At 42.4% G+C, this 15060-nt stretch overlaps 1 protein-coding gene across 4 annotated transcripts in view; it reads left to right on the forward strand.

The window, feature by feature from the left end:
- Positions 1-5774: 5774 nt before the first annotated feature.
- Positions 5775-15060, forward strand: part of COL24A1 (collagen type XXIV alpha 1 chain) — a 150412-nt gene continuing 141126 nt past the window's right edge. For all 4 annotated transcript variants that reach the window (XR_003498782.2, XM_027463007.2, XM_027463008.2 and 1 more), the window contains exon 1: positions 5775-5944. Coding sequence is in view for 3 of the 4 variants with exons in the window: in XM_027463007.2 (XP_027318808.2) it covers positions 5790-5944 (155 nt within the window). In the remaining variant the exon portion in view is untranslated. The remainder of the gene's footprint in view (positions 5945-15060) is intronic.

Raw genomic sequence — 15060 nt, forward strand, 5'->3', positions numbered from 1 at the left:
GCCATGTTCTGGGTGCAGGTCCTCGAGCACCACAGGGCCGTGGGGAGGTGATGACGTGGGCTGCGACTGGCAGGCCTGCAGCCAAACTGGGCACCTGTTCCTGGCCTACAGGGAAAATTGTTTCCCTCTAATCTCCACCATAAAATCATGTCTCGAGTTAAGTGGTCAAAATGCAGCTTTTACTGGTCTAGCTCTCCAGCTGTGAACAACCTCTCTCTAAACTAGAGCCACATCCTTGGTCCTTTGGAAACCAGTGTTGGGAACAGTATGAGATGCACAATGTCACCAGTGTTGTGCTTCTTATTTTGTTTCTAGCACCTCACAGTAAATTGTTGATTCTTATTCCCACAGGCAGTAATGATGCTCCTACATAAGCCTCAACTTTTCTGTGATTATGTATGATTACCATACTTGCAGTTTTTATTCATGGATGGGCTTTTCCAGAACTTATAACCAATAACTATATCTGAGTGAATTGTAGATACTTAATCCAGTGGTTACAACCAATTTCTGCCAGTGTTAGCTTTGAACTTCTGTCAATCTATAAAACATAATGAAGCATTTGTGATCTCATTCTGGTGGGGAAAAATTCCAGATCAAAAGAAGTTCTTTTAAGCTTCCTTCATTTTATTATCTACAGTTTTATTTCTAAAGGCTATTATGATTCACCAGATGAAAATGCTTAATTAACAGCTAGTAAGCTACATTGATTCCTTTCAAGAACTTACTTCAAAGATGCCAGATGAATTATGCTTACAGCTAAATTAGCATTCTTGATCTATTTTTGGTGAAGATCCTTTAAAAATATACATACAAGTGAAACAGGGAGCTTAAACCGGGCAACAGTTGCTCCCTGTGTGCCAAGGAGTGGGAGGTGAAGACAGACCAGTGCTACTCCAGTATAGCCACAGCCACACTTAGGTGGGACCTCTCCCATGTTTCAGCCCACAGGGATCCTCCCACAGACTGAAATTCAGTACTAAAGTTTTTTAAAACAAACAAAATGGAAATAGAGTCACAGAAATATGCTTTCCTCAGAGCTGTGTTGTTTCAGGTTGCATGCCCTGTAAAAAGGGCTAGATTCACAGAGGTGGTAAGGCTGAGGTTACAGCAAACCTGAAATATGAGCGAAATAAGCATAAACCTAACACCCAGGGACAATTGCCATTTTATATATTTTTTTTACCACTAAACAATGAAAAGAGACCATACAAAGCACTTTGAGATCGACTTTTTTCTTGTTTTTATCTTTTGTTTTTCACTTTTATGTTGACCCAAGCCTACCGATGAATTTCATTTTTTATTAGCTCACAAGCATTGCTCTCAAGAACAATAGGAAGAAAAAAAAATATTTCTTTTACAACAAAGCAAAGTCCTTCACTGTCTGGAAAAATGAAAACTCTGGACGATGTCAGTACAAACATCTATTTCTTTCCTGAATGAGAATGATACAGAGGAAGCATGCTCTGCATAACGATACTGATGTATAAATAGCAATGATAAGTTCAGCAGAAATGTAAGTGGAGAAAACAAACCAAACATTTTAAGTCTGGCAATTACAAATTCAATTTCTTTGCTTGATGGATGAAAGACCACCATCAGGTGCAGTGGGAAGAGTAGGAGCTTTATTTGTCTTTTTGCCCTTGTGATTCTGCTGCAGCAGTAGGCTGTGGCTGAGACATCCTCCTGAGCCTGTGAAGGTGGAAGAGGCAGTAATTTGGCTGCTCTTGGCACACCTAACAGCGGGGTTTGACCTTGAACACGAGCACCGTCAGGAGGGATGGACATGAGCAAGCAGGAATGGAGGTGAAACATCTCCAGAGTGGTTAGGGGGGAAAATGCTGGAACAAAAGATGCAGCAAAAAAGAAATCCTAGCTTTGTATTTGCCTGGACCAGGGTAGACAGAAGGGGGCATAGCTGCCTCCCTCTGCCACCTCCCCCTTTTCTGTATGTGATTAAAAAAATCCTACTGAATTGTTACTAAAATTTCAACTAATGTAAAATCTAGTACTCGTTCAGTTCCCTTAGTTATTTGTGCTGCATGAATGCTGCTTGGTACCACAATAACTGACAGAAAGGGCTGGAGAAATACACTCCTGCCAGTAAAGGAAAAGCCTCTCTTTTTCTGAAACAAGAAGGATTCTGACGTATTTGCTGTATCACAGGACTGGAATCTCATTCAGAAATGGAGCAAAAGCAGTTCCTTAAAAATTTGACATCTCAGCCATTTCAGATCTTCTCTTCCTTATGCCTTTGTAGCTTCTGCTTGTATTTTGCATTGTTAATGCTGAAATATCAACACTTGGTCCCTTCAGAGGGGATAGAAGAAATGTACAAATACTTCTGTGGTGGCTGGCAACTTTGGCCCTTTGCTTCAGATGATTTATGCTCGTTAATTTACTATTGCTGCAACCTCAGTATGATTAATAACAAGATTTGCTTCTTTCTGTTAAAAGACTCACTCCAGAGCATCCTGGGCTACTAAGAACTGGAAATGACCTCCGAAGGAAGTTTCCTCCAGGGATGAATAAAGAAGGTCATCAGAAAACCAAATCAATGTTCCGTATTACATGTGTGCTCTGTTCTGTCAGAGTGGGTTTCAGTAAATCAGGCTCATCAACTGCACCTTTGTTTGCTGCCAGAGACCAGATAAAAAAATTGAAGGAACATGTTATTACCTATTGCCATAGAAAGAAAATGAAGGGGTATGTTATGGGGGAGAGTTACTGTTGTATGGAAAGTTCCTCATGCTCCACATCTAATAGAAAATGTTTTGCTTGGAGAACTGTAAATAAGAAAACACATGGCACAAATTATAGCATAAGTGCTAAACAAATCTTAAACTGTAACCATCCTCTTGAGTTAGGCATTCTTTTAGCCATCTTCTGTCTCTGGCATAAGCTGAGGGCTCCAGCAAATATTATTTTACTAAAAGAATTTATTTTATTTGGAAGTTTGATGCAAGAAAAGCAATTCCATCACTGCGAGAGGCTGCTGAGCAGTGGCGCTACCTGCACGTCCCCACACGTAGGGAGGCAGAGAGCATGGCCTCCGTCCTGGGTCCTGCAAGGCTTTGAGAAAAGGGCTGGTTGTGTGACAGAAAATGCCTCGGTTCCTGCTCTGCGAAAATAGTCAGAAGGAGATTTTCTTCAAGAGGGAGCTGTGTTTGTGAGTCAAATACAAGTTTCTGTGGACATGCATTATAGTAGAGTAAGTTTCTCAAATCTTTTAAGCTGTTGCCAATTAACTGCAAATCTTACACGTGATATATCTTGAGTTCCCACCTGGACTCAGTCAAATGAAGGAACTCTGATAATGTTTCTGGAGTACTTTTGATTAACTAAGTGCATTTTACAGTAAGCAGGGTTGTTACCTGCTCTGTGCTTTATATCTAATCACATGAGACTTTCAGCAAAATCATCATTAAAATTTACTAAGCTCAGGGAAAATTTTTCCAAGGAAATTTTGGTGAACATTCAGTATGAGTAACATCTGTCCAATAAATAGCAGAAAATGGCTTCTGTTGGTGCTCTTGCTGTTTTGAGTAATTTAATCTTATGTCTGAAGCACTTTTAAAATTTTGTCTATTATTTATTGTGAATAAATATCTCATTCATGGCAAAATACCTTTATGTAATGTGAAAATAAAAGACATATGTTCCCTTTACAAAAAAAAACTTCACTGCAGAAGGATTGCCTTCATATTTTTCTAGTCTGTAAAGATAAAAATAAAAATCTTTTTAATTCTGAGGTGGAAAAAAGGAGCTTTTTTAATGCTAAAAATCAACCAACCAACAAACAACACCTGTAGATACTTAAAAATTTGGTCCTCCAAGCAAGACATCAATAACTGCAAAAATGCTATGAGTCTTCTGTGGAGTAGAAAGTTTTTTCATTATACAGATTGTGTCTAACTTTAGAAAGAAATGGGAGAATGGGAAAAAACAACTGAATTTCACATACTTTGCACTATCCATGAATAATTACTGACAACAGAATTATGTATGAAATCACACCAATTGCCTTGAATCTGTCACGTTATCTGAAATAAGTCACCCTCAGCTAACAAAGCTGTCAGATGTCTCGAATACCTCCAGCAAGATGGGAACCCAGGAACTGGTGGAGCACGCCCTAAGCTGCTGAGAAAGCAAGAAAAATACATCTCGCAACTGCTCTTGTTAGCTATGTGCACCATATACAGAGGAATACATGCTCCAAGGGTGAGGGCTGCCTCTGTGGGGCACGTCCCTGAGGAAAGGCAGTTGCTTCTGCCCTGACAGGCACCTGTCCTGCATCCTCAGGAGCAGCTGGTAGTGTCAAGGCAGCCTCTGACACTGTTTTTCTCAGCCTGACAGGAGTTTATCCCTCCTCGCGCACATCTGGTGTGTATTTATGTGCTGTGGAATGTGGAAAAGTAAAAGCTAAACACATGGGTTTAACCCATTTCACCTAAAGAGGTGAAAAGTGGGTGTTTAGATATTATCAGGTCTGTTGCTGGCAGTCATATACACACTGTGTAAATCTCATGGCACTGCAGCTCCCAGGTGTGGAAAGGCATCCAGGGCAGTGGCCTGCAGAGCCCAGCACATTTACCCTTATGGTCTCTCAGTACCCAAAAGATCCAGGAAAGTGCTCAGGTGCACTTCCTCTTGCACAGCATTTGTTCCTGGTCCCACTGAACACTATGCAGTGGCCTGGCATAGACAGATCTCCTCAGTAAACTATGGTTTGAGTAATGATGTCACCTGGAATGAGACAAACCTGGGTCATACACCGATTGTGGTATTTTGGGCTTGCATGCAGTTTAGCAAAGCAAACCCGGGGCTGGAGGGCAGGCAGAAGAAGCTTCTTTGCCATCAGCCCATGCAGGGCAGTTTCCGTGCAGCCAGAGAGGGAGCAGAGAGGGAACACCTCACAACCACAGCCATAAAACATCATCTGGTGGCACGGCCTGGAGGGGTGGCTGGGGCATGGATCTTCCTGCCCCTCTGCTGACCAAGGCCAGATGGGCTCATGCCCTGCCCTTTCTATTGCACCTGTCCCAGTCAGGTGCTTTAAAATAGAAAACCATCAGTGCCACAACATACATCATATTGGAAGATGCCCAGCATCAGATGCAATTTTTAACCTGCTTTGAAGTGTGCCATTTACAGTGACCCCCATTCACTGGGGGCACAAGGTGTATTTATGCTGTGGAGTGAGCCAGAGCTGCACCTGCTTCCACCACTGTATTTATGCCTTTTTCTAAATAGCTGCCTTATTAGCAATTGTTGATTCTACTTTAAAAGGTGCTAACAGACAGATGACTTCACCACATAAATCACTTCAATATAAAGATGGATGGGCTTTATGCAGAAGTGAAATTTGGGGCTTCTTCTCTTGCTTATTTGTATTAACAGGAATGTATGCAAATCTCCTATCTCCCAGCAGCTACAATAAATTGCTCTGGGGCACTTGAACCCCTTCCAGCTTGATTTAGAGGTTCAAAGGAAATGTAAATATATCCTTTAAAAAAAAAAAAAAAATGAGTCAGGGGCAGTTGACAGGTTTTAACCCCATGTTAGCAGATTTTGAAGGTGCTGAGGTTTTCGTGTGATATCACCTCCTTGCATGTGGGCTCCTATTCAATAAGCAGGAAAAATGTAAATAGCACATGTGTGAGTAATCCCAACACATAGTCTGATCGTTAGAGATGCTGTGGCCCTCTGTGCCAGAAACAGCCCTAGCAGCCTGCCTGGGTAAAACCCAGGTGGGATCTATTCTCTCCACTTGCCATGATCAGTCCCAAATGATGAGCCTCTTTCCCTATAACCCCCTAGGCCTAGGCTACCCCTGTTTTGCTGGGGTGAGGTGGCTGGGGCCTTCCTCTGCAGAGCTAGCTCTTTGTGCCTGGGTGAAGGGAGGCTGTGCAGCTGATGTGGGCATCACTGTGAGAAGTCCTGTGTAAGTAGGGTTGTTAGATGTGTTGTAGTTGGAGCACTGGGCTTAGTAGGGTTTGAAATAAATTGATTCACTGTAGAATGGTGGTGGTTTTTTGCCCCTTGCTTTGGGGGGAAATGAGTGTGCTTTCTCCTATAGTTTTTGACAGATGGTTGAATGCAGTTGCTAGTGCGGACTCTGTGTCTGAGTAGAGGCTTTGAACCATTCTTTAGTTCTTCCTCGCTGTTTTCTTTTTCTGTTACTGTGCTTATGTATGAGTGTACGGAAACCCCTTCAGGACTAGCTGTAGAGTTAAATGGTTGTTCAGCTATGCTGCTACTATGTGAGGCTATAGCTGTTATATGTGTGAATATCACAAAGTGGCTGTGCATATATTTGTGACTTAGGCCTGTGCTTGGACTTCTTCACTATAACGTTTCTCTTGTGGCCTTGGTGTAAAACAAAGAAAGCAAAACCATCATTGGCTTTTTGTAATACTTTGAAAAGTGTATGAAAGAACGTTCTGCTTATTTTGCATGCACTGTATTACTGTTTGCAGGATGCACTAATTACTCAGCCCTGTTAATTTTAGGATTACAGGTATATCTTCAGTTTTTGTAGCTAGTAAGAAAAAGAAAAGAGAGAAGATAGCCTAATAAATAAAACATGCTGTGCTCAGCATCACTTTTAAGTCTTTCCCATTAACAACCTTGGCACATATCAAACTTCCATCAGATACCAGGGGAGAACTTTTGCTGCCTGTTCTGGTGGTGTGCAGCTGCTTCCCCTGAGTTTCCACTGTTCCAATTACATGTGTCACACTACACATGAGGTCTTCAACGCCGAGTGATTTAGCTTTGTGCTAATAAGGAAAGCATTTGGACTTCTGCCTGCTGAAGTAAGCCCTCATTTTTCATATCCAACATGCCTTTGCCTCAACCTGCAGCACACTGAGATTTAATTTCAGTAATTTAAAGCTTTGTCAGCTACCTCTTTTGGGGTGCTGGGTAGACTGGGGGGACCTGAAAGCATTCTGCTAAACAAAGGACTTTTTTTTTGTTTTTTATTGTGCTTAAAAATTGAAATATTTTCAAGGGCCTACAGTGCCACAAAAACCTCTTCTTGTCCTTAAAGGCAGGATGTTCTTGGTTTGTTTCTGAAAGCTGACGGGCACTTGGGGTTGAACTGGCTGTGGAAACGCTTAGGAATAGCTGTTCTATCCAGTGTAGTTCTACCCTATTGCAACCACAAACTTCATCCTGCAGATCACACTCTGTGTTTAGCTCAGAGTTTAAAGGCCACATTTTTCTGATAGCTTGATAAGAAATGTTAATGAGTTTCTAGAGCTCTCAGTAGAAAGTGAGTTTATTCATGACTAGAAATGTGCTTCACGTTTGAATAAGGTACTGGTGTCCCCATTACATCTGTCCTCCATCACATGCATGTGGAGATTTTGCTTGCAACTCTAAGGTAACATTTGGATTTTTAGACCAAAAGCTGGCTTGAGAGCAGCTGTGAGTGTGTGGTGTACTGCGGAGTATTCCTGTCTTGGTGTATGCCACATACAGTGTGGAGAGGAAAACAGACCAACAGTGTGGCTTGCTGAGGCACATCTTTAGCTTCCTGTTACACCATTACAACAGAAAAAGCAGTGTTTGGTGGCAGGATGATCAGATTTGTCTGCCATCTGGGGCAGATGAGCTAAGACCATGGTACCTGGGCATGCTCCCACACTCGTGGCACTGCTCGCTGAACAGCATTAACTTCCACCCCTGCTTACCACTGGCAGTGTTTGCATCCACTGGGCTGGCAAGAAAAATGTCTCCTCTGCTCTTGAGGATGCAGGGAAATGGTCAGTGAGGAGCTGCAGCACAACTGATCTGCTGGATCTGAGAAAACAGCTCTTTCACCCTCTACAGGGAACAAAACAAGGATGTGTGCTAACTGAAACCAGGACGGTTTATCTATTTCTCCACTGAATTCATCACTCAGCAAGAAACTCTATTGTAGGAAAGCATTCCCACTGTTTTGGCGTGGCAGCTGCATTGCTTACTTGTCCTGGGAGTATCATTGTGGTAACATAAGAAAGGAGGTGTGTGGTTTTTGGAGAAAGAAGAGCTCAGAGGGGAAGGGAACAATCTTCAGTGTCGTATTTTGGTGAAAGAGGTTTTGTCCTGGGTGACAACTGGAATCATAACACGTTTACTTAGGGACAGTCTGTTTGGTCAGCAATACATGCCAGTGACTTCCTTCCTGCCAAGGACTCCAAGCCTGCTGTGAGCTTCTCTCCATGGTGCAGTGTGGGACTGGCCTGGAGTTACCTGTCTGAGCAGAGGAAGAAGTGAGCCCTGTGCTGAGTTTTGGCCCTGTGCGGTGCCACATGCAGCTTGTGGATAGACTCCTGAAACAGGAGCAGAAGTCGGATTCACCACAAATGGTTAACTTGTACACAGCTCCTCTTTCATCCAAACCAGTTTCCTTCAAGTATTGCAGACTTGGGGAAAGCTGCATAAAACAGGCTTTTAAGTAAAAAATTGCTGAAAGCTCTCAGCTTTGATGCTTTCCACTGGCACTGTCAGCCTGCATTCAGATACCTGTGTGAAGGAGTAAAATGGCAAATACCTACAATTTTTACTCTGAGATACTTGCCAGACCTGGAGGTGTCAGAAGCAGGACTGCACGTATGTTTTTTGTAGCAGCATATAGGGACTGTAATACAATGGGATTTCATTAAAAAACAGTGGTGCACTGGATGCCTTTGGGCCCTGGCAGGCAGGTGGGTGCTGAGCAGGACCACTCTGCAGACCACAGCCCCACTGCTGCACGCATGGCTGCACACCAAGAATCTGCTCACTGCTTGCAGCAAACCTGGGATCCTCTGCTGTGCATGTTCCTGTCCTGCAGTGGAACAAGGCAATATGAACTAGTTTGTATCACATCAAAATGTTTGTGAGAGTCATTCCCTTTCTTCCTCCTGAAACCATTGCATGAACTCAGTCTTGTAGTTGAGCCCAGACCCTTCCTGTGATCTCCCTGCTGTCCACAGGGCTGTGGGAAGCTGTGGATATGATGTTTCAGCAGCACCCCTAAGTCCCTGATAACCCTAACTCAATGCAAGAGCTATTTCTTTTGGTACTCCAACCCTTGCTAAGGGCACCTGGGTGAGGGCAGGCTCCGGGCAAGGGCTGCAGGAGGTGGGGCAATGTGCTGCTTCTCTACTGGGGCCCCTTGCAGGTGCAAGGCCATGGCTTGATCTGTGGGCAGATGTGCTGTGTCTTCTCCTATAAATGGCTCTTCTTGATTATCGGTCTGTCTTGCAGCTTCCGTTTCACTAGCCTACATGTAACTTAGAGCAGGACTATATATTTGCATCCCTACAGCCAGCTCCATGTCCTTAATTATATGTCTTCATATGCCTAAGGAAAATTTCAGGTTTGAAAAAGGGTGAAGAAAAGAAAGGACCCTATATTTGTAGGACTATGTGTTTTTTACCATGTAGTGTTTCCCGTAAAGACTTTTGAGGCTGATTGTTGTTTTATATTAAGGCTGCTTTACATTACACAGAAGGGAATTTGAAGCATGACTGCTGGAGTTTTCTGCTAAAGCAGTGTGGTGGGACTGGCAGAAATGGGAACCTGTCAGAGTCCAGCTGCATGAGTGTGATAGCCCTCTTCTGATAGCCCGCTGCCCTCCCTTCCTGTATAGGATGCTCAGATGTGCTTTTCATGGAAATTGTAACAGTCAAGGACATGTCCTGGCTATCCTGATTTCAAGTAGATAAAAGGGGGACTTCTGAGCCCCAATAGTAGAAACCAATGTAAGCTCCTTGCTGTGAAGAGTGTTTATTCACTGTCATTACAATGTTCATTACAAGTTTCCTATTGTACCTGGCCATTTGAGCCATGTTTGACCACACCAAATATTTTCCATTAAGGTGTTGCTTACTCTTGTCTACTGTCAAACATCTTATGTTCTTCTCAAACATACCATGTTTTCTGGGTTTATAGTATCTGCACAGATTACTTTTTTCCTTCCCCACTCCCCCATAAATAACTTGTGCAAAAGTCACCAACCACAAATGCTTTCATTTTCAGGGCACCTGTAGGATTTGCTTGTTCTAGTAACCTTCCTACAAGAAAGTCAGAATTCACTCTAATCTAGAGTGAAGAGGAAACATGACAAAGCTAACACAGATTTCTTTGTTTTTAATGCACGAACCACAGTCTTTTCCATTTCCTCTTCTAAAACAAGACTGGAAAGCTCATCAAAAAGATGTATTCATTCATTTTAAAAAGTTGAATCAGGAAATGAAATGGAAAAGTAATTTATGCTAGATGTTTTCTGGTGTTTTTCATTTAATGTTCTGGGAGACAGTTCCTTTGCTTTGTCACCAGTTTGCTTCTGTCCAAGTCCCAAAACAGGTATCAATGTTTAATGTGCCTTATAGATGCCAACTGGTTTTGTTGGATCTCTTATTACCTTTCTATTATGGATGTACAGCTTTGGCAAATGGTAAAAATACCTGTTCACTAAACCAAAGTGCCAGATGCGAAGGACTTTCTTTCATTTACACATGTATTGTAAAGAATGACATTATTTCTTTTTTTTCTTGTTAATGTCATTTGTTGGCTGATGAAGGTTCCTGGTTAAGCATGGGTCTTACTACTAGATGAGCTGGAAAAACAAAGATGATAATCACCAGGGAATCCAGAAGGCCTGATTCTACTCTTCTCATTAGTACAAATCTAGAATATGGTCATGGAAATCAGTGAGGTGAGTAGAAAACAAATTTGAAGTGAGGACAGAATTAATTGAATGTATGTGATAAATATAAACAGCTGTATTGAATAGCGAGTGTACTTTTTGATTAAACTTGCTCTTGATTATGTTTACCAATTACCCCTTTGGAGCTAGCCCTTTGCTCCTGGCCCCAGCACTGGTGACTGGGGAATGTAGCTGAGGGCAGCAGGGTTTGGTCCCAGATACATTTGCTCCTCTCTAGCTGCTGTCCCTGGTGGATCAGAGGAGAGATGCTCATTCCCAGCTCTCCACCCTGTCATGAGTTAACTGCTCTGCACAGGCTGCAGAAGTCCTGCTGAAGCGTTCTTCCAAGGGCCACTACTCAGGCCCAGAGCAGACACTTCGTGTCAGTGAGAAGGGCTGTAACAAAGCCACGTTGCAGAGGAGTCCAAGTTGTGCTGGAGCTGGTGGGCAGCTGGAGGGAGTTGCTATCACATGCACCTGAGATTCCATCTCACCAGAATGAAGAGGGTGGGGCAGGGACCTGAAACAACCCTGAGTCTTCCTCCTAGCTCTAGAATGTCTCACTTTTTTAGGGGTAGAGGCTGCTTCCATATGACAATAATACTGACTAATCCTCTAAAATTCACTGTGCAATTGTATAAATCTTAGTGCAACTATACCAGAGGCATGTTCACCTGTAATGCGGCTGATTGAGCTGGCCCACAGAGCAAGGCATGAAATGGAGTCCTCTGACAAACCATCCACCCTACCTCCCTCTATGTTCAGATCAGCACAGCTTGCTGTTTCAGTGTCAGGAGTGCTTCTGTACTGCCCAGGCACTTGCTCCATTGCCATGAGGTGAGAAGCCAGTAGTACCAATGTGTTTCAGCACAGCTGCTTGGTGCTTGCGTTGGTCAGGCTGAGCGAGCTATGAATGTTGAAGAGAACATGGCCCTTCAGGCAGGACACATGCCTCAGCATTGACAGCTGCAGTCCTGGCAGAGGCTTTAGGCTCGGGAAGACTTCTGTAAGCCTGAGGATGGCATTGCACCATGGTTTGTCCACAGACTGAAAAAAAAAACACCAAACTTGTTTCATCCAAAGCAGCCTACAAGTCAGTGAGGTTCAACAGGCTGGTATCTCACATGTTACTCTTTCCACTGTTACGTCAGTCTGATACAGTTCTGGATCTTTAAAGACAGGCATTTTGGTAACTGGTAGTTTTCTCCATGTCCTTTCACACCTCAGCTTCCATCTTTGTTAAAGGGAAAGTCCTGGATCAGAGAGCAGAGGTTCAGACTCCAGGTGAGGAACAGGCAAAGGTCCTAGGGGTGAAAACAACTCAGCCCAGAGGCTGCTGGCAGTGGAGGCCATCTGTCTCTGGATCTTCACGTTAGGAAGCTGTAAAGCAGTCCTAACTGTAAGGTCTTGCAAATAAACTGCCCATGCTTCATTCTCCCTGAAGAAGCAAACAGTGTCAGGTTCAGGTTGAAAACCCCTTTTCTTCATGGAGATTGATGCTCTCCTAACTACATCTGACACTGCTAACTTCCAAGTTAGGCGTCTATCTTCTTCCAGATTTAAAAGGGGTTGAAATTGTTTGCATAAAGCTATGGAGTCTATATACTAACCTTTCAAAAGGTTGGGGCAAACATAATCTTACAGTTTTTCTTCAATTCTGTGACAGGTCTGAAAAAAAAGAAAAGGCCTTAAAGGTTATTCTAGTACAGACTAACACCTCACAGCGGAGTTAACTCCCCTCTAAGGCAGTCGCTTAACCATAATATATTCACAACATTTTATTTCTTAGTTCCTGAGAAATCAAAAAGAGGATTGTCTTATCCAGTAATGATTCGGTTTTGTGCTGGTGAATGAACCGTATTTCTGAGACTTGTTCCACGGTATGGCCTGGCTTGCTGTATTGACACACTAAAGCCATTCCCCTAAAACTTATTTGCAAGCACTTATTTTAATTCTTCATGTACAAAATCCTGTCATCAGTAATACATGAAATGCCAGATGAGATATTTGTAAGTGACTTGCTGTTCCTCTCAGTGAATTTCTAGGATGCAGGACTGCATAATTGTAAACTAAAGTAAAACTGAAAAATATGTCAAAGGGCAGCAAACCAGAATAAACTCCTACTTGTAGGGTGCTGTTACCAGTTGTTGGGGAAGCAGTTGAAGATTTTTGCACAACTGACTATAATGTTTCCTGATCTATATTACCCTGTCAACAAACAACATAAAAGTAATTTAACAAGTGTCAGAGTATTTTTTTTTTTTTCTTGAGGGGAAAAAAAACCCACAACATGGAAGGACAAGGGTATGATTGAAGCTACTGTATGGTCTGTCATGAGAAGCAGTGAATGAGAAGAGATTTTTGAAAGCCTTTTTTGAAGAGCAAACAGGCACAGTGCAAAGTGTAAGTCTGATGCAGTAGCAACAAATGTATGAGGTTCCAAGTGACAGTGAGGAGGTGCAATCGAATGAAACAGGAAAACTAAATAACTTTCTATTCATAGACTGTTCTTGTCTTTGTTTTAAAGTTGAGCAGGAAGATGATCAGGGTGCAGTATATTGCTGTTTGCAATCCTTTCAGATGCAGGAGCTCAAGCAGGCAACAGCAGTCTGTGCTGTAGAGGCTAGTGTGGTGGTAAAAAAAAAAAAAAGTCAATCCAAATAACTGAGTGCTAAAAAAAAAAAAGTTATCATAACACAGCTGGTATTGTTTGGGAGGATAATCTCTTCAGACTTTAGGACTAAAGGACGTTTGGGGGGGAAAAAAAAGCAACACAATTCCAAGTGCCAACATCCATCAAGCTTTTTGCATTTACAGCCCTTGGAATTATACAATAGCAAATAGAGATAGAAGCAATTGTGATAAAACTCTGTGCTGCAGCACTGTTGTAATGAGAGAATAAAGGTTCTTGCAAGGTTACAAAGGGACAGACTCTGCTACAGTACAATTGCCTGATATCACTGTGGAGAGCAGCTCCCGGGGGAGATGGGGAAGTCAATGAAATGAAACAAGACCATGAGTTTTGCATCCCATGGAGAGCCACGATGTTAGCTGATGGTGCTTCATTTAAGTCAGCAGCTCAGGGGAGAGACTAGCAACACAGCCAGCACCTACCTCCAGCCACCAGTTTTACCTCAGGCTCTGCATGGGCTACTGTGAGAAGTGCTCCCTGGCATCCCCCTGCACTGTGTGCACTTCTGGTGCAGCCAGGCTCTTGTGTCTAAAGCTAGAAAACACTGTGGGCTCGTGGTAGCCCTCCATATGTTTAGACCCTTAGAAAAATTATGATTTGAATGATACAATGCAGGAAAAAAAAAGCCTTCATAACTATATTCTCCTGGGAAATGCAAGGTTGGAGAATTGGTTAATATTCTAGACTAGAAGAAGAAAATCCACAGACAGATGTGTGTATACAGTGTAAGTTCAGAGCTGCTGTTCAATTGACTTCAGCCGCATATCTTAGCACATGTATATCTGTCTCCCAAAATGGGGATTTAATCCTTAAGGGTTCCCTTACTACACATTATTTCTCTAAACAAGAGACATATAAGACAGTATTACTAAAGTCGATGATTCATTCTGATATGCTACTTAAAACATGCCAAGGACGTTAGCTACATCCCAGCCAAACCTCACTGTCAGAAATAAACATTGATCTGATGGAACTCTGCATTAATTTTTAAAACATAACAGCAGGGGGCAAGGAGGTCCAGGGATTTTCACTGCTAACCAGCAGCTTCCACAAAGGGGTTGAGGTATGCTTTCAGTGCTTGCTGCTCTTTGTCTAAATAAAAGCAGGATTTGCAGTGGTGGATAAATTTTGAAGAATTCTAAGTTTTTTTTAAGGATCTTTCAGAATAATTCAACTTTCAGTAAATGCTCTAGGAGAAAATGTATCCTGCCTTGCACATTGTACCTAAGATTGCCGAATGTATTTTTAGGGCCATGAGCTAAACTAACATCTGGCTTGATTGATATTTCATCTGTACTACATGCACTTGGACTGAATGTAGCCCGTGGCTTATTTTGTGCTCACATTTTGAAGTGGCATTCATCATATGTTCATATCGCATGCAACCAAGACTAATTCAGCCATCAGGGCTTGCATTTTCAGCCATCTGACATGCTTGCAAGTGCTCCACGTTTTTTTATTACTTTGCTTACAACTAATTACCCAGGCTATATCAGACTATTTATATGCTTTGTAAACACTCCCCCTTCCAAATGTTCTGTGGCATAATTTTCTTCAGTCTCTTCATGGAAGATTGTCAAATGAGTGAAGCAGCTGAATGGGAGAGGCATAAAAATGAATGGAAAATAAATTGTGTAGTGTCAACAAGGAAATGATAGTCATTGTTAGAAAATATTTCTATGAT

Source organism: Anas platyrhynchos, chromosome 8 (genome assembly GCF_047663525.1).
Source record: "Anas platyrhynchos isolate ZD024472 breed Pekin duck chromosome 8, IASCAAS_PekinDuck_T2T, whole genome shotgun sequence".
Taxonomy (NCBI): domain Eukaryota; kingdom Metazoa; phylum Chordata; class Aves; order Anseriformes; family Anatidae; genus Anas; species Anas platyrhynchos.